At 42.0% G+C, this 19,196-nt stretch overlaps 2 protein-coding genes across 2 annotated transcripts; both read right to left on the bottom strand.

Moving 5' to 3' along the window:
- Positions 1–6,366: 6,366 nt before the first annotated feature.
- Positions 6,367–12,037, bottom strand: LOC124259794 (furin-like protease 2). The gene is made up of 8 exons (XM_046693998.1): positions 11,943–12,037; positions 11,180–11,290; positions 10,821–10,937; positions 10,575–10,685; positions 10,355–10,465; positions 7,716–7,833; positions 6,998–7,104; positions 6,367–6,699 (listed from the first exon to the last, which is right to left on the bottom strand). Exons 1-6 carry the CDS (start codon positions 11,992–11,994, stop codon positions 7,718–7,720), a joined length of 618 nt encoding a protein of 205 aa, XP_046549954.1. The 5' UTR covers positions 11,995–12,037; the 3' UTR covers positions 6,367–6,699; positions 6,998–7,104; positions 7,716–7,717.
- Positions 12,038–12,223: 186 nt separating this feature from the next.
- Positions 12,224–18,364, bottom strand: LOC124259797 (delta-like protein 4). Its single transcript, XM_046694000.1, has 7 exons — positions 18,119–18,364; positions 17,858–18,000; positions 16,682–16,793; positions 14,133–14,269; positions 13,704–13,831; positions 12,426–12,650; positions 12,224–12,285 (listed from the first exon to the last, which is right to left on the bottom strand). Exons 1-7 carry the CDS (start codon positions 18,173–18,175, stop codon positions 12,224–12,226), a joined length of 864 nt encoding a protein of 287 aa, XP_046549956.1. The 5' UTR covers positions 18,176–18,364.
- Between the last annotated feature and the right edge of the window lie 832 nt (positions 18,365–19,196).

Raw genomic sequence — 19,196 nt, 5'->3', positions numbered from 1 at the left:
CTTGAAACAAATCCAGCAATTATGTACAGGTAAACTAATCATGTCATGTTGACAGACATTATAATGGAAATAAATTTACATAGATTTCTTAATTGCTTCATATTATGAGTTTGAAATAGGGCTGACATTTTATAATAGTTAGGGTTGTTTACATAATCATTCTTTAAATACATATTTCTGGAAGCAGTAAATTTATTACACTGAAATAAATAATGAAACTCATCTCCGAGTTGGGAGGGACATGACGGACAGAATCGTTTATTTGAGGGAATATTTTCCCAGCGACCTGTTTCAATAGGTAATTTATGGTTGGCGGTTTAAAATTTGATTAAAATATTACTGTGCTTTGTTCCTAATTTACGTTCCAGTAAAGAAGTATCATAATGAGATTTCATACATTCGTAGATAACAGCATCAGCTGTTTCCTTGGGAGAGATACTCGACATCCACGATACTGATGTTGCCTGTGTAACAGAACACGAACTGACAGCCTCTGCTACCTGGACTCTATCAATACACAATACATCTCAGTTGCAAAAGCAGATTCATCTCTGGATACTACTTTACGAGTTCGTTGTGCTTACCAGACTCAGTTCACAGCCTCTGTTTCTACTTCGTTGGTACATGCCTATAGATAAATATGGCATTGACTCTTACGAGACGTGTCTCTCAGATCTGCAGGGTCTCCTTGACGTCCACAACTTACAAGACAGAGTGATGATATGCCATACGACATGGATGCTGAACTGTAAAATCCTTCATGTTCAAGATCCAAACTTCTTAACGAGCTTGAATAAAGGTCAAGCATGTCCTGCTTGACTGCATTGATTTTTCCATCACAAGGGGTAAATATTTCAATGTTAAAACAGTTAAGGATTTCGTTATAGTGTTAATTATGATTTAATAATTGATTTTTAAAGGAAATAGAATCATAAGATAAATTTTTGATAATATGTTTTGTAAATAGATAAATGGTATTATAAAGATGGTAGTATAGATTAGTAACAGTGATTGTTAGTGGCTGTATCCTCAAAGGGGGTTGAAGTATCGTAACATTGTTGTCCTCCTGAGAGGGTACGTAAGTCGCAAAACTTTCAAAGTAAACTTAAACTTACCGGTTATTAAACGTAATATTTTTGTTATTTTAAATTTCGGCTAATTGTTTTGTAAATAAAATAGTTTTACATTTACAGGCTAGTTTTAGACACCAACTGTGATACGCTAGTTATTTTACAGTCCTTCGATGACTGAATATTTAACAACTTTTACTTATTGTGTATGTAAAACCCTTTTCGACACTCTGGCTGAAATATTGCCGAGGTGACGTTACATTTTAACTCAATTAACAAGGTTGTAACGCATAACAACCTCTCCTGTCTGAATGCTCAACCATTCTGCACAGGGCCTCACTTCTCATTTCAACCGGGACAGACATTACTCAACTACTTATTCGTGACAGACTACTCCCCAAATCACATTCAAAGGATAGACAATATATGGAACCCGAAAACTGGAATTGCGTCTCAGATCATCTTCTCATTAAAATGATAATCCTCCTTCCACCCGAGACTCTGACATTCAGTCAATCCAACATCAGTAGAAAGCACCTTGCTTGGCATAAATGCAACAATGTACATTTTGAACAATACAGACACCATATTCACAAGGAACTTACATCTTTATCATGCGAGCCCACAAATATCAACGGTTTGTACCATCATATAATATCCTGCACCGAGAAAGCCAGGAATGGAATGGACAGCACCGTATCCAGACACCTCGTCAACGTGAGACTCTTCACTTCAAGCATCTTCCCAAGTCAAAAGCACAGCGTTATCCCAGACATCATTGAAAAGCTCAACACCTATCTTGGAATGCAAGTTCGAGACAAGCTCCAGAATGCCCAGATTCAAGACAAACTTCGGGCCGAGTACAAATCTCGTTTAAAGAAAATCTGGAGTTCAGAGCTAAATGCTCGAAACAAGGTCAAAGCCACCAATACTTTTGCTGTGCCAGTCCTTTCCTATTCCTTTGGAGTAGTTGATTGGACAAAACAAGACATCCAGAGTCTTGACCGTCTGACCAGAAGGATCATGTCTGACAACAGAGCCCACCACCCTCGTTCCTCTCGTAGCCGTTTATACATGCCAATCAATTCTGGAGGTCAGGGTTTGATTAATGTGGAGGCTCTTCATGACAGAATTTTATTGTGTACTTTTGCACATATTTATTTATCGGATGATCCTCTGGTGATGCATGTGAAGACTCATGATGAAAGCAAGGAATTCCACAGCTATTTTAAGCGTGCCAAGGTTGTTGGACAGAATCTGAAATTTGAGGTTGACTTTGCTGATGGCGATGTACTGCTGGACGGTACAGCGATGGGAGTAAACCAGGTGAAGTCCTTCACCAAGTCTGCCCAGAGTCGGTCTTTTGTGGAGAAGCTTTCTGAGAAGCCATTGCATCGTGTGTACATGCAGTGTGTGGAACAGAATAGCAATCCCTCCGACTCCTTCGCCTGGATGAAGTCGGCTGGTCTTAAATGTGAAACTGAGGGCTTCCTTTTTGCTGCTCAGGACCAGTCACTTCCCACTCGTAATCGCCTAAATGTGATTCTTAAAGAGAATATTAACATGAAATGTCGACTTTGCAATGAATTCACAGAGACTGTCCAACACCTTGTCAGTGGATGCCCTTCCTTGGCACAAACAGCATATCTTAAACGACATGATGGCATGGCTCGCTGCTTTTACTACCGTCTCCGACATGCCTGTGGCTTTGACTCCGAGGTCCATCCATGGTACGACCCTGAACATGTCCAGGGCGTCATGGAAAATGATGCTTTCAAACTTCTGTGGAATAGGCCCATGTACAGCCTCAGAAGAATTCCAGCCAACAAACCTGATCTTGTCCTTTTTGATAAAGCCAATGAATTTATATATATCATTGAATTTTCTGTCCCTTTTAACAGGAATGTGATTGACAAGATCAAGGAAAAGCATGATAAATATGCGGACCTCGCCTTTGAAATGTCTCGCTTGCATCCCAAGTACACTGTCGTCAGGCTCCCCATTGTTCTCGGTGCCCTTGGTTTGGTACCTCCTGATCTTTTGGCGCAGATCAGGAGAGTGCCCGGGTTCTCCACCGGGAGTACAGGTCTTCTGACACTCTGGGTAATGCAGAAGGCTGCAGTGTTGGGGAGCCTTCATATTTTCGGAAAGTTCTTGGTGGGTTCGACTAGGCAGCGTTTCCTGGGAGAAGTCCCATTCGCTGTCTGGGCTGCGTGTAGAGGGGGCAAGGACCCTGAGCTGATGATGAGCCTTACCAGCCTAAATGTGCCAGGATCAACCGAACCCTCTCTGCTGCATATTATCTTTAATCTGTAAAACATAATAATAATAATAGGGATATTTATAAAGCGTTAGAGTCCACCGACGAATGCATCCTCCACTAGAATGCCGTTCCACTAGTCGATCCTATCTAAGATCAATCTTAGCAAGTTACGCCAAGTTTACAATCGTCTTTGCTAAAGGTTGCGCCCGTTCCACTTACCGATCTGAGGCCGATCGTAGCCGATCCCGATCTTACGATCCGATTGTAGCTAAGATCGAGATTCTTTCGTGCGAGAGGTAGAAAAATGCGAGGCACGAGTCCCTTTGCATAGTCTAGCAGATGATGGAGGTAGTTTTGGAACCATATGTAAACGTGGAGAGAAACCTCGAGCGAGTGTTAAGCCCATTTGTGGTGTCCCCCGCCGTGATATTGCTGGAATATTGCTAAAAGCGGCGTAAAACTAAACTCAGTCAGTCAGTCAGGCCTCGAGCGAAAAAGAGCAGTTTTACGGTAGAGAGCATTTTGGTTCAGGGGCAAGTGCGCGTGAACGCTGGGTATTTGGCATACCCATGTGGCTGAACCTTATTGATCAGCATAAACAAGGCGTGACGATGCACCCTGTACCTCGCCAAAATCACATCATCTGATAATGTATCTAGAATCTATGAGCGGTCTCGAAAAACAGGCTCACAGTGTAATGCTCGCTCTTCTTCTTCACATAGAATAATGAAAGCCGCCATTTTGGTTTCTTTACGATTGATTTTGGTGATCCTAAGATGGTCATGAGCAACTTAGACTCTGGATCTTAACTTTACGATTGACTTGGGTAAGATCTGTTAGTGGAACGGTATGCCGATCATAACGTCACGCTAAGATTGGGATTTTAGGGGTTTACAATTGGCGTAGGGCTAAGATCGGTTAGTGGAACGGCACCCAGAAGAGATGCCGGATAGCTTGGGTGGACCATCCAACTTATTCTTACTTATCCAAAACTTCTTCCTCTAACACAGCCATTTAATGCCATGACGCAGCTGCTGATGTTCCTGTGGACCGAGCAAGCAACATCAGAGGAACATGAAAACACTTAAGATAATGGAATTATTCATGTTGTGATTCGCTGGGTGAATTTATTAACTAGACTTCACGAAATGAATCCGTGTAGATCCGGGTTAGAAGTGATCTTCAGTAACTTCAGTATAGCTGGAATAATGCTGAGTGCGACGTAAAACTAAACTCACTCACTCACGAAATGATATGATCATTAAGCAATATCAATCACACATGGTACTATCTAGCGCTACCAAACCGAACAGTACTGTAGGGTCTGAGATTGCTCACTCTATAGAGAAACACTACCATTTGGGAAGTAATCCTCAATGTTAACTTAGGTTCCTTGGTAAAGACATGAACGTTGTGGTAGATGGTTGAATGTAGATATTTGATAGTTGGTGGTTGTGTTAGGGTATCTTTGTGCCTTCAAATTCACGTCCATCGTCCATCAAACCAGCTGTCACCCGGATGACGTAACAGTACAGACGATAAGTCAGACTGCTGACTAAGACATTCTGGGTCAGAATTGCTCTTCAGCAACTCTTGTTCTTGATATAAAATTAATTAAATGTCCATATATTTCTACTATATTTCCCTGGGTTTGATTAAGTATTCATGCCCGTATATGGCCTTAAAGGAAATACATTGGCACTACAACCAACTGTTTTAACATGTGTTTCTCATACGTATAGTGTGGAACCAGTTAAACCAGAATCCCATTAAAGATAAACATTGCTGTATATGTTGTTGTAATGGTGTGTACGTGGATGTAGATGCAACATTGTACACTTTGTATTTACACACGTGCGCACACACTCTTACACACGGGCACAACCACTGGCTCAAATCACTCTCTCTTGCACGCCCGAACACACATGCGGGATTTACCTGGATACTGAAGGTGATTACAAAATATCTTGGACTTATCTGTATCTGTTCGGTTGTTGACACATTTGAGGAAACCACATTGAGAAAATACAATGCTCATGCGCGATAACAGAAACTGATTCATCTGAAACCGTCGTAGTTCTTTGACACACAACTGAGCACATGTTGTATAGGTCCGTCTCCTATTCTCGCGGGTTTCCTATTCTCGCGGTAAACACGTTTTCTGCCGAAATCGCCGATGCGCGACACTTAGCGGTTGTTTACATCACCGACTGGTAACTAGGAAGTGGACCAAGTCGGTGAATGATCAAAATCTTGCAGTATCACGAATATTGGCGAGTTTATACCAACTTGGACATATCATTACTTTTTCCCGCCCTTTCCGGCAGGATTGCTCTTACATACACTCAATAACGTTAATTCCTGGTAATACCGCGAGAATCGGAGAAGCCTGGTTTCGTCAATGGCGGATGGCATTGTTTATCACCGGGCTCACGAGTGGTAATTCACCTGATGGATCTGGCAGCTGATAGATGCAGATGTTAGAGGAGAAGGCCCATCATTTAAAAACAACAAGCATTAATACGATAAGAATTGTTTGTGTTATTTTTTCAGCCGATATCCGTAAGTACCGCGAGAATAGGAAACGCCTTCCTACTGAGAGTCTACATGACTTTGACTCCGTGTCCATATACGGCTGGTACTTCGGGTGGTCAAGCTGGGCGACTTGGTTTATACATGGAATCGCATTTGCGTTGATCGATGTCAAATTACGAATCACTTCAAGACATGATTTACATACGGTCGTCATGTATCTGAAGTATCTGTCTGAGTTTGGCGTTAAACAAATAAACAAACACAACAAGAAGTGACTGTACAGCATTTGCAGATTATAGCGTTATCATATCGATAAAATGATTGCACAAATATATTCCCAACAAAACAAACTTACAGGATTTGTTTCATAATACTATACGTATACTTATCTCAACAATGACAGCTTCTAAGTCCCATTGGTATTGAGCAGAGTTGCGTCCCTTCGTCGTGCCAGAAATATATAACTATGGGTCCTAACACTTGATCAGGCTGATTACATTTTCCTTTTGAGAGCATCATACCCGCAAGACGCGTAAATGACAAACATTTGCACAGTCATCTCGTCGGGGTTTCAGCAGCGGCACACCCGATGTGACTGAAATACTGTGCAAAACAGCCTGAAACAGATCTCATTCATTCTGCTTCATCAGCCAATGATAGGCACACCCTGGGTGCACGTGTTGCACATGTGGCAGTAACGAGGGCAGTATTCACAGGCCGTAGTCGGTTCTGAGCAGACGTTGAGAGATGAGTGAAGGGAAGCACAATCGACGTGTGGGTTGTCCACGCATTGGGTTAAGGTAGTAGTTGATTCGTTGCCATGGGAATGTGCTGAAAACAAAACAAGTGTGCTTGTATCATTACAATCTACACAAGAAATGTGAAACACACGACTTTAATAAACTGTTTTAATAAGCAAGTGGTATGGTTTGTTTAACGCAGCTCTCAGCAATATTCCTGCTATATGGAGGCGGAATGTTGATAATCGAGTCTGGATGAGACAATCCAGTGATCACAATGTGAGCATCGGTCTACGCAATTGGGATACGCTGACATGTGTCAAACATGTGTCAAACATGTCAGCGAGACTGACCACCCGATCCCGAACTATGGAATAACAACTACTTACTGCAGATTCCACCCTTTAAGTCGTAGCCATGGAAACATGTGACACAGCGCGAGTCTTGGGTAGAATTACATTCAGCAAGTTGACAGCCTACACCAGGTGGGGACAGACTGAAAAATGGACACTTTGAAAATAATAACGTGGAAAAGTATGTTAATTAATACATTTTCGGCAGGTGATGATATGACATATTTCTGAAACGTCATTACCAATGAATACCCAGCCTTGACTATCCTTAGAACAGATTTCTGTTCTGTGTAAGGGGTGTATGAAAAGTATATGGATCATCACTGAAAATGATGACACGAGGTGTGCTCGAATGTATATTGGCCAGTGATACATTGGAAGAGCTAATGCACTTTTAACGTCCTAAAATATAGAACAGTGGGTGGCATATTCAGACAATTCTAATTTATATTCTAAAGAGTTTGAAGAGGCAGACCTCGCAGATCGGGCAATCAACGAGAAGCTTCATGATCATTTCTGGAAGACATCTATTCATTGTTCCATAGATACTGATCTGCGTTTAGTTTCCGTGTGGAGTTTTGATCATTGTTTTGGCTTTTTGTGTACGGGTTTCTGTTTCGGTCACTCCTATTTTTCTGGCATTGACCTTTTATGACGCTAAGCAAAACAAAGTGGAAAAAGATTATGAGAATAATTAAACATCGGCTTTCGGGGCAGCGTACCGTTTACAGGCCGAAAGGCTAACTTTATTTACCATCACAAGCTGTTCCGCTGATGAAGAAGCCTGGAGCACACTTCCTGCACCAGTTTTTTAAAGCAGCCGTCTCTGGCAACGTCTACACAGTCAGGAATCAGGCTCGTGGACGGACATACTGCAGCCAAATGAAATCAGGTCATGGACGATCTTTGCACAATTGCGCTAAATAAACTCTGTCAAAAAAGAAACGCAACCCCTGTCCTCAGATATGAAAAATTCGTTTGAATGAAGTTATTGCTTCCAAACTAAATGTTATTCGAATGTATTGAAATTATACACGTAATTAATGAAGATTACCATCCAAACAACTGCATTTGTACGCATAAGTGTATTTTATTGCTTATTCCGTCACAACGCATGAAATGACCCTCATGGTGACTTCGCACAAAAAAACCACATGCAAATCATGAAAATGGCAGTTAATGTAGGGGTGTATAAAAGCCCATGTGCTTTCGTATTATATTCATTCATTTGTCGCATGAAAAGCTGTGTGAAAAATGCCACGATTGAGTGCTGCCGACCGAAATATCGCCATTGGTCGTGTTCAAGCCGGAGAAAGTTTTGGAACTGTTGCACGGCACCTAAATGTTCACAAAACAACGATATCCCGACTTTGGAGCCGCTACAACAACTTCAATTTGACCAACGATCGCCCGAGAAGTGGAAGGCCAAGAATCACGACCCCCCTTCAAGATCGGTACATCCGGGTCCATCACCTGCGTAATCGGCATGCCCTACCAACCGTGACTGCCACACAAATACCAGGTTTGAGGAGAGTGTCAGCTCAAACGATTAGAACCGTCTGAAAGAAGCGGGTTTACGTGCCTGTAGACCAGTTGTTGGACCTGTACTACGCCCCCTACATCTCCGCCGACGACTCAGGTGGTGCAACAACGTAAGGATATGGACTTTACAAAACTGGAGGCGCATCTGGTTTTCTGATGAATCCCGTTTTCTTTTGCAACATCACGACGGAAGAAAACGTGTGTATAGGAGACGTCATGAACGTTTTGCGCCCATCTGCGTCCGACAGGGGGACAGATTTGGCGGAGAAAGCGTTATGGTTTGGGGATCCATCTCATACAACCAGAAATCAGACTTGGTGATCGTTGAAGGAACCTGACAGCCCAACGTTACATCAACCACGTATTACAGCCTCACCTTCTCCCGATTATTGACCAACAGACACAGATTTTTCAACCAGACAACGCCCGGCCTCATACTGCACGTGCAACAATGAACTTTCTGCAGAATTCCAACGTCAATGTCTTGCCATAGCCCTCTAAATCACCAGACCTCAACCCTATTGAACACCTGTGGATACTCTGGGTCGACGCGTACGTCAACGTCAGCCGCCGCCACAGACGCTGCAACAGCTCGGCGTTGCACTGCAGGAGGAGTGGAGAGCCATTCCCCAGGAAAGAATCCGGCGTCTTATCCGTTCTTGTCCAAGGAGATGCCGTGCAGTGATTGCAGATCGTGGTGCTCATGCGAGATACTGAGAAAGACGCCCCCCTGGTGACAAACTGGTGTCTGTGAGATGACTTTTGAAATGACAATTTTAAACATGCCCATCTTGGTTATTATTCTGCCAAATTTCAGACTTCTGTCTTAAATAATAAAAATGCTGTGTCGTCTAAAAACTTCAGATCAAAATCTCTAAAATACAGGGGTTGCGTTTCTTTTTTGACAGAGTTTAGTTTATACTGACTGACTGACTGACTGACTGAGTTTAGTTTTACGCCGCTTTTAGCAATATCACGGCGGGGGACACCAGAAATGGGCTTCACACATTGTACCCATGTGGGGATTCGAACCCGCGTCTTCGGCGTGACAAGCCAACGCTTTAACCACTAGTCTACCCCACCGCCCCTAAATAGTTTGTGGTTACCAGGACCGCCTCCGTGGTGTAGTGGTTAGAGCGTCCGCCCGGAGAGCGGAAGGTCGCGGGTTCGATCCCAGACCGAGTCATACCAAATGACGTTACAATATGGTACTTGTTGGTCTCTGCCTGGCGCTCGGCATTAATGGGTACAACAAAGACTGGTCGGCTCGGAGTCAGTATAATGTGTCTGAGTGGGGTATTCATGCTTCACTGCGGCATGGTATCCCAGTGGGCTAGCACTATAAAACCAGCTTCAGTCTGGGCTAGTACAAGCAGCCGCACAAACACATACACACGCATGCACGTCGTCATATGAGCGATATATTCTCAAGCACGACTTTAAACCCCAATTTCACCTCACCTCACCATGTAGTTACCATTGTGATATTTCTGATATTCATTTTCAAGAAGGAACATCTAAGAAAGTTACCATTTCAAAGAGCTACAAATGCTTGCTTGCCGAAATTGTTTTTGGTTACACGATGAAATGTATTCTCACGCGAGCGGGCCATTAGTTGCCCTGTCTAATAAGACGTCTCAAATCTCTTTGCAGAGTTGTGTCCCTTTATTATTCGTGGTTTCAGCACCAAACTCATGGGGTTCACCAAAGTGCCTTCTTCCCACAGCATACTACAACACCCTGATATAACTGGACTACTGCTCAAACCACACCCATCGCTCTCTTATCTGTATAGTAAGTTGATGAAAAGACTTGTAAGTATAACGTTGTGTTTCAACTAAAATAACTCACAGAGACACTGGCCGTCTACTTCCAGGAATCCATCTTTGCACTTGGTGCATGTGACGTCATTGGAGTCCCTACAGGTGAATTCGTCGCACATTGGGTTTGGGGAAGGACATTCTGGAAGAGCACATATGGAATTGATATGTCAAGGTATTTGGCCTCAGTGGTACATTCATTCCATAAGATTAAACATAAGCACAAGATGAACGTTAAACTTATTGTTTACCTTTGCAGGTGGTTCCAGCCAGGAAGAAACCCGGCTGACATCTAACACACCTGACGTCATCAGCGGAGGAGCAGACGTGATCACGACATCCGGCGTGGAGACGGGGACACACTGTGTTGGATGTTAAGACATATTGTCAATCGTATCATCAAAAGCTTTTGACATGATTTCTTATGAGATTTCTGTATACATTGAAGAAAGTTAGGTGGTGTATTTGGAAGAATGCGAGTTATAAGGAAGCCTCACCCTCACAAGCAGAAGCTTCCCGGTAGAATCCCTGCTCGCACCTGCTGCACCATCTGAAGAGACAGCCGACTGATTGCTCCTCCTCACAATGCAGGATAGGGGTGCGGGTTGGACACGCTGAAACATAATTCATCAGTTCTCATAGTCACTCCGGGTTTGATTGAAAAGTCGTCTTCTTAAAAACTGAGATTTTGTAGGCTCCGGAAAGGAATCGAGGTTTCGAACCAATGGCCGGCTGAGTCTAATAGATACTGTGCACAACTATCCACAATGAATTATCACCCAACTAGGCGATATTAGCATTGAAAACTGTATTATTTCTAAATTGCATTTTGTTTTCAATTATATTTTGAACTTACTCATGCAGCGTCCCTCAACCTCTGTGTAACTAGCCCGACACCGGACACATCGGACAGAGGTCAGATCTGGACACTCCGCTAACTCACAGTTACTGATGTTGTGGGCACAACCTGCAAATACAGAAGCAAAACATAAAGGGACATTAGTCTCCGGTCTTTTTTCAGTTCTTTCCCCGTTATGATGAGGATAAATTGTATCGTGCAAATGGTTAGGTCAATCTTCAGCTTGTTTTTCTCTTAAATTATAACTTTCGAGATTTTACCTTTTTGAAAGTAAATATACGAGACAATACGAGACACACTTCTGACTGCCATAGTTCCATTATAACAGTGTCCCAAATAGTTCATTTATGGGGGCCATATTTTACTCACACATTCACACAACATTGACATATATGGCAATAATGTTTACAAGCGGAACTAGTATTTTACGAGTGGTAGTATGCTTCCTGTAAGACGCTGTGTGGCAAAATTAATCTGGCTGTGGTTTGTGGGCGGCTGTGACCTGCGTGATATACACACACTGCAGTATATGATTGAGGTTGTAATTGCCATCATGATGTTACTTTTCACAGATTTATTAGTACATATAGAAGCCATGATTCTATATTCAATCATTATATGATTACGCGCCTGGAAGCTACTTGGGTCTAGCCTATTTTAAGTAAAGGCCTGGAAACCTGATCCTATGAAGGTTCAACTTTGTCAGTTATCATTTCCACCTTGACAGGTAAATTTAAGTTTTACTTGTTTAAACTGATACCTGTTGGAGTCGGAAGATGTGGAAGAGTCCGGTCTGTTGATGATGCTGCCATTGATGGAGTGACTTCATTTGTGTTTGACAGAACATCACAGTACATTCCTGAATAACAGAATATTTACTTAATGGTATTAACAAAACCCAAAACACAAAGAGCAATTAATATAACGTCACAACTGGCGTAAGAACGTAAAAACATTGATGTAAAACGGCACGTTCCTTGATTCTGACATGGGTTCTTTGTACAGGGATTGGTCTCGCAATGTGTACCATTAAATCCAGCTTTACAGGAACAGGTGACCTTTGATCCAGTAAAACGGCACGTTCCTTGATTCTGACATGGGTTCTTTGTACAGGGAGTGGTCTCACAACGTATACCATGAGATCCAGCTTTACAGGAACAGGTGGCTATCGATCCAACAACATGACACGTTCCTTGATTCTGACATGGATTCTTTGTACAGGGATTGGTCTCACAACGTATACCATGAGATCCAGCTTTACAGGAACAGGTGGCTATCGATCCAACAACATGACACGTTCCTTGGTTCTGACATGGATTCTTTGTACAAGGTGTGGTCTCACAATGTACACCACTAAATCCAGATGGACAGGAACAGTTGAATGTTGACCCTACTAGAACACACATTCCTCCGTTGTGGCAGGCAACGTTGTGGCACGGTGTTTGTTGGCAAGCACTTCCGGTATAGCCTGAAAATTACAGAGATAGCATCTAGTTGCTAGCATATTCCATTTGCATAACTTAAATAATTAAGATTTTAACATGTGAGTAGATTTATAGAGTTAAACAAAATATATGCATGCATCGTACACACATGTGATGTGATGACTTACTTTAAATATATCTAGCTTTTCCACTATGCTTGTAAAGGTAAACAATAAAAGAGACCGACTATGCGTTATTGAACACTGACAACATTGTACTAGTTTAAAGTCTGACATAATGACTGTAGATTCTAAATCCCCAGTCTCTAGAAGATTAATTGTGGTGTCACTTTACGTCCTGAATAATCTTTGTAAATAATCATGTTGTAGAAAGCCTTGTTTCAATTTGTTTCTTAGATGTCCTAAGTGATGCCATCACTTTCCAGTTAGTATTAAGTTCACTGAGGGATGAATGACGCCCATTGATGCACGGTTTTACAAACACGTGATATGTCGAGATACGCAATATATTCGTACAAAATATAGCAATCATGGTCGTTTCCGGTTGCTAAGTTTTACATACATTGTCTGATTTTAGTTTTCATTAAAACATATCGCAGCTTCTGTGGACTGGAGATGATATGGACATAAGGTGAAGAAGATGGCAGGTGTGTGCTCTACTTCCTAGACAATCTCTAAGATGGGTTCACATCTTGTACATTAACATTGATTTAGATATGTGCAGATCTATCCCCTAGAGCACTGAGACGGTGGCTGTACAGTGCAACCCTTAGACACTGACAAAAGGATTAACGAAGGGATCAAAATGTGTAGCGCTATCTATGCCTGTTGTACCAAACAAATATCACATTTTCACGATAACATGCTATACGCGCGATTCAAAGTACGTGAAAGACATCCCTGGATAGCCTTACATATTTTAATTAAGTGTTAAAGAAGTGCGAGGCTTTCTCAGTGTCTAGTACAATACATCTGAGGTAAGAACTTCGTTTTTAAGAAACGTTAATGTCGATGGCATGTTCAGTTGTCTGCATGCCTGTCTTTAGTTCAGGTGTAACTTGACTTTGTGTAACATACCTTTAATGCAGTGTTTTAACCCGTCCGGGTCACATGTGTAGTGGTCAGCTGACCCTGGGTTACACAGGACAGAACAGTTCGGTCCATAGTAGTGGGGGTCACAGGTCACAGTGATGGTCAGTGTCAATCTGCAATGTGGAGTCACCCATATTGACATTTCTTGTAGTGGCAGATATTGATGTACAAGGTATAAGTCGTTCCTGAACATGTTTACACATGACAATTCAAAATGTCATGGCAAAAGAATATATAGTATCTGCTCTAAGAGTTTCAGTCGGACGTTAAAGGCAGACTTAAGAAGAAAATGTTTTGAATGGATAAAACATAATGTTAAAATCTGTGTAAGATAGACCTCTTTATATAGATGTAGAGTGGGATACAGAGCGAGACGAGAACACTCTTAGGGCAAATATTGCTGTAGTCACGCACCTTGCATTGCTGTCGGTAAGGTTGACGGTGCCACCATTGTGAAACGGCGGTAGAGGGGTCTTCAAGTCATCCAGAGGAAGAGGTGTTGATGACAACCAGTAATCATCATCCACTTTGACCTCAACCTCCGCACCTGTCTGAACAAATACAATTTCTGTTTGATTACTTTGTTAACCAGTATGATGTAGTTTCAACTCGATCATCCTCGTTTTGCATGTTCTAATGTGCATGAGTAGGTATTTTTGCCGTTAATATGTTACAAGGAATGTGTGAAACCAGGGATTTCGCGTAAACTTGTCCAGGTGTATCGTTTTTAACCGCTAAAACCTGCCTTAATATTCCTAAAAAGCGGCAAATTTGTATACAACTTTCTTTGATTGGCATTGTAGAAGTTGGGTAGATGAAGAATGAGGACTATTTTTATGGATATACAACTTCTTTAGTCTATATAGGCGACGTTTCGACATAGACTCTAATGTCGTTGTCAAGCAAGTGTTACATGGGAAGTAATTTGGGTGATATATACTAGCCACATAAAAAAACTGTGCACACAGAAAATGCCTTCATAATTGAAATACAACACAGCAAAGACGAAATGATGTAGACACGTTATAAGCTGAAGTATCTGACCAAAGAAAATGTCAAAAGAACATGAACAATATCCGTAACGATGACGTCAGAAGTTCAAAGGCTAGCAAATGAGCATTGAAGGACTGAGGAATGGTCTGGGACGTGGTCACTGCTGTCTGGAACCTGTATCTGAGATGAGTCACCCGATTCCATCTGTCCTGTCTTGGCGTCGTTACGTCGGGAACGCCCTGAACGTGGGTGGTCGGCGACGTCATTACTGTTTCGATAACGCCTGACCAATGCAGATATCGTGTTACGATGGCATTGGAAATGTGCTGCCACCTGTTGTTGGCTCATTCCTGCTCGAACCATTCCAATGGTTTAATGACGTTGAGCACATGTTAATCTTGGCATGATGTGCAAGTATCTTCTCATGTGAATTGGTGAACGTTTGAATGACCAAAGATCAAGCTTTCGACAGTGACAGCAATTTCAGAGTTTCACATTTTGTGTGCATCTGTACGGGATGCACGTGCTGTAACAAATTGCAAGGCCTCAGGACACCGCCAATGACGTCACGTCGCCTGGCACGTGCATGAGCGTTTGATTGTCTCCAGTACTTGCTGTGTTCACAAATGTATAATTTATGTATAAATACGCTGTGTGCCTATATTTCTATTTTCTGTGTGCACTGTTTCTTTATGTGGCCAGTATATATGCATGGGATGTTTGTACAATAGATGAGGGATGAGGCGAAAATGAGTTGTTTATACAATAGGAGAGGTTGATAACACAGGATTAAGTAGGTTGAAAGGAAGCCAGTAAAGAACATGTACATGGTTGTATACATAAGAGATTAAGGATGTTGATGGGCAGCCAACAGGGAATGATGTCCATAGGTTGTTTACATAAGTGATATAAGGACTCTTGGGAAGCCAGTAGTGAAGTGATGTTTACACAATGGATAATGTACAGTGTTACACAATGGATATTGTACAATGGTTGAGTGGGGTTACATTAGATTAATTGAGCAAGTGATGATAGGCCTTGGGGATGAAATATCCTTCATCTCTGTTGATGGCTGAACAAATGGACAAATCTTCTTTATGTGGACAGCTTCAAGTAGTTTTCGGGTTTTTAAATCAGGCTGGTCCTCTCGATGACTTTGGTGGTGTTCCAACTGATGTTGTGGTTTGGGTTGGCTTTAAGGTGGTCGGTTATGGCGGAGTTAGAGTCTGTTTCTTACAGAGGCCTGGTGTTCTTTGATCCTAATGGATCTGGCTTCTTTGCCACAGGCAGACCCACCCCGGCAAAGAAGCCAGATCCTGCAGGTGTCGTCTACCAGACAGAATGCGACTGCAGCGAATCCTATATTGGTGAAACATCAAGTCACCATTACTTTTAAGCATAAACAGATTAGGCCATTGGGAAGGAAAGGGTATTTTTCAAAGCACATATTTCATGTTTGTCCTCAGCGTCTTCTCTCTACGAATGATGTGACAATGGACAAAGAACTGTTCCTCCACACAGCTGTGATTTTCGAGTCGAATTGTGGTGGTCAGGGTTTCCAGAAATGTAACTGTGGTCCTAACCAATGTAAATCGATACGTTGTAAATGTTGTAAAGTGCTACTGAAGTGTAATAACTTGTATGACAACAGCCTATCTTGTCCAAACAAATGAATTTTATCAGCATATACTCTGTACTCGCATTATAAATTTGGTGTTCTCTATTTCAATAAAGCCTTACAGGGATTTCATGAAATCCCTGAGCTAATATTTCAGTAACTTCATGAAATCCCTGGAAATTTTAGGGAATACATGAAATCCCTAGGAATAACAGGGATTTCATAAAATCACTGACTCTGGATTTAGGGTTTATGTGAAATCCCTGGTTTCACACATTCCCTGTAACGATGTCACTAGTTAAATAGCTTCACTACTGACTTTTAAGCGACATGACCAGTTAGTTAAATGTACCTGTAAGGTAGTGAACGACTTGAGAATGGGATTGGCTATCCCGCCATTAATGTTCGTCCCAAATGCGACGTCCCTCGTGCCCTTGTACTGGTCACTCGTCTTTGTGCAGGAACTGTTATATAATCATGAGGCTCTGTCACACCCTTCCCGTGCATATAGGATAATATACGATTTGTGCTGATTCCATCTGATGTGATGAAATACCTGAATTATGATGTACCTGAGACCTGTGCGCGGCATATCTTAATTCGAAAGTGGTACATGTTCAATCTATACCTCATAAGAACAACCTCTATTTTGCACCATTGTACATCTTCACCAGTGTTAAATTATATAGTTAATATGCATTAACCATAAATAGTCTTTCAATGATTGTAGACAATGGATTTAATCGAACGTCAAACTTGTTCGCCTTCAGAGTAGACTTTGATGTGTGGTAAAACCACTTACTCTTTGCCGGACAACCCCTTGAAACAGACGGTGAACATTAGGCTACAGGGATGAGCAGATTCAAAAAGGCTTTCTTTGCATCCTTTGAAATATGCTTCACACCTTGGCTTCAGTATGTGCATAAATAAATTCACTCTTGTCAATATGTAAGAGTCACCTTGTTTCTGTCAGAAAAGGACGTAAATTTAAGTTTCATCCGTGGACCACCTTTTTTGTACACTGTTTATGGTTACCGATGGAGAATGCATAGAATGTAACATGCATAACATAGTACTATTTCAAGTGTAGATGTAAACGTAATGGCTTAAATAGCTTCAGTACTGAATTTTCAGCAACACAAAGATCGCTAAATTTACCTGGAACGCGGTTAACGACTTGACGATGGGGTTGGTTATCCCGCCATTAATGCTCGTCCCAAATTTGACATCCCTCGTGCCCTTGTACTGGTCACTCGTCTTTGTACAGGAACTGTGACAAAATCATGAGACACCTTCACACTCTCAAAATACGATCGGTTGTTGTCGGTCATAATTGGGAAGTCGTACATTTACAATAGTCTGTACCTGACGAAAAGCGCCTCTTTTTACCATCTTCAGCAACGTCAGTGTATATAGTAAAATATGCGTTAGATGACTTTTTCCTAATGATTGTAGACAATGGCTAGTAGAACTTCAAGGTTGTTTACCAAGTTCAGATTAGACTTTGATGTGTAGTAAAACCACTTACTCTTTGCCGGACAACCCCTTGAAACAGACGGTGAACATTAGGTCACAGGGATTAGATGAGAACAAGCTTCCATTGCATCCTGTATCTGATGACCTGTGATACTCCAGCAGATGTACAGAGACACGCCCGCTGCTGGTACTGGGCTGTCGGGGAGTGAGGTTTGCATATGATTAGATGCAGAATTAGATGTACACAATTTAAAAAATTAAAAACAGCATTCGACATTGATACCGAACAGAAAAATGTTACCTATTTACTTACCTTAAACAAATAAACAAACAAGAAAATCACAACAAGCATGTAGCTCAAACTCCACATGATGCTTTTGGGTTGTAGACAACTGGATACCCCCTCCTCTGTTTGCTGATGTCCAGAAATGTAATACTGGTTTGCCCACCTAAATGGATAACATATATGCACCTCCTTATTTTTCCCCCCACTCGTTTTAAATTAACACCAAAGGTACAACACAATAGGTTTGTCTTCTACTTCTGCATCTATCAACAATTGATGTTATCGTTGAGTGTCATTATCACTTGGTTCAGTACAGTATGAGATAACCCTGAGATATCAATGGAATACTGTAAGGGACATTCTCGCGATCTCGCATTCTCGTGTTTTTGGTACATAGCACTTTTTGTCAAAAGTCGACAACGCGAGAATGCGACATTTGCACATGCTGTCAAATCTCGCTTGGCTCGTCACGCCGAAGACCCGGGTTCGATTCCCCACATGGGCACACTGTGTTAAGCCCATTTCTGGTGTCCCCCGCCGTGATATTGCTGGAATATTGCTAAAAGCGGCGTAAAACTAAACTCAGTCAGTCAGTCAGTCAAATCTCGCAATCTCGCATTCTCGCACTTTGGGCATTTTTAGCTTGTTTCCAAAGGTCGAGACCGCAAGAATGCGAGATCGCGAGAATGTCCCTTACAGTATTCCACAGATATCAGTGTGTATGTCACAACAGTTGCATGTAGATTACAGTAATTAGCAAGTTCTAACAAGCTTGACGATAGAATCCTGGTTCCCACTTGCTACGTCACCAGGGTGCTGTTCCACTAGCCGATCTTATCTAAGATCAATCTTAGCAAGTTACGCCAATTTTACAATTGTCTTTGCTAAAAGTTACGCCCGTTCCACTAACCGATCTTAGGCCGATCGTAGCCGATCCCGATCTTACGATCCGATTGTAGCTAAGATCGAGATTCTTTCGTGCGAGAGATAGAAAAATGCGAGGCACGAGTTATTTCCCTTTGCATAGTCTAGCAGTTTTGGAACCATGTGTAAAGGAAGAGAAGAAACCTCGAGCGAAAAAGAGCAGTTTTACGGTAGAGAGCAT

The sequence above is a fragment of the Haliotis rubra genome, unplaced genomic scaffold (assembly GCF_003918875.1).
Source record: "Haliotis rubra isolate DU_JTF1 unplaced genomic scaffold, ASM391887v1 Scf738, whole genome shotgun sequence".
In the NCBI taxonomy this organism is placed as follows: domain Eukaryota; kingdom Metazoa; phylum Mollusca; class Gastropoda; order Lepetellida; family Haliotidae; genus Haliotis; species Haliotis rubra.
Note: the sequence above shows the minus strand (reverse complement) of the source record. Positions and strands in the feature narration are given on the sequence as shown.

Bases quoted from the DNA above. Each gene is read 5' to 3' on its own strand.
- LOC124259794 (XM_046693998.1), bottom strand. From the start codon at position 11,994: ATGGCAGCATCATCAACAGACCGGACTCTTCCACATCTTCCGACTCCA. The intron at 10,938-11,179 runs GTAAGTTCAAAA...ATTATGTTTCAG, and splicing joins GGTTGAGGGACGCTGCATGA to CGTGTCCAACCCGCACCCCT. The intron at 10,686-10,820 runs GTGAGGCTTCCT...CATCCAACACAG, and splicing joins GGAAGCTTCTGCTTGTGAGG to TGTGTCCCCGTCTCCACGCC.
- LOC124259797 (XM_046694000.1), bottom strand. From the start codon at position 18,175: ATGTGGAGTTTGAGCTACATGCTTGTTGTGATTTTCTTGTTTGTTTAT. The intron at 13,832-14,132 runs GTGCGTGACTAC...TCCACATTGCAG, and splicing joins CTTACCGACAGCAATGCAAG to ATTGACACTGACCATCACTG. The intron at 12,286-12,425 runs GTATACGTTGTG...CCCTGTACAAAG, and splicing joins CTGTAAAGCTGGATCTCATG to AACCCATGTCAGAATCAAGG.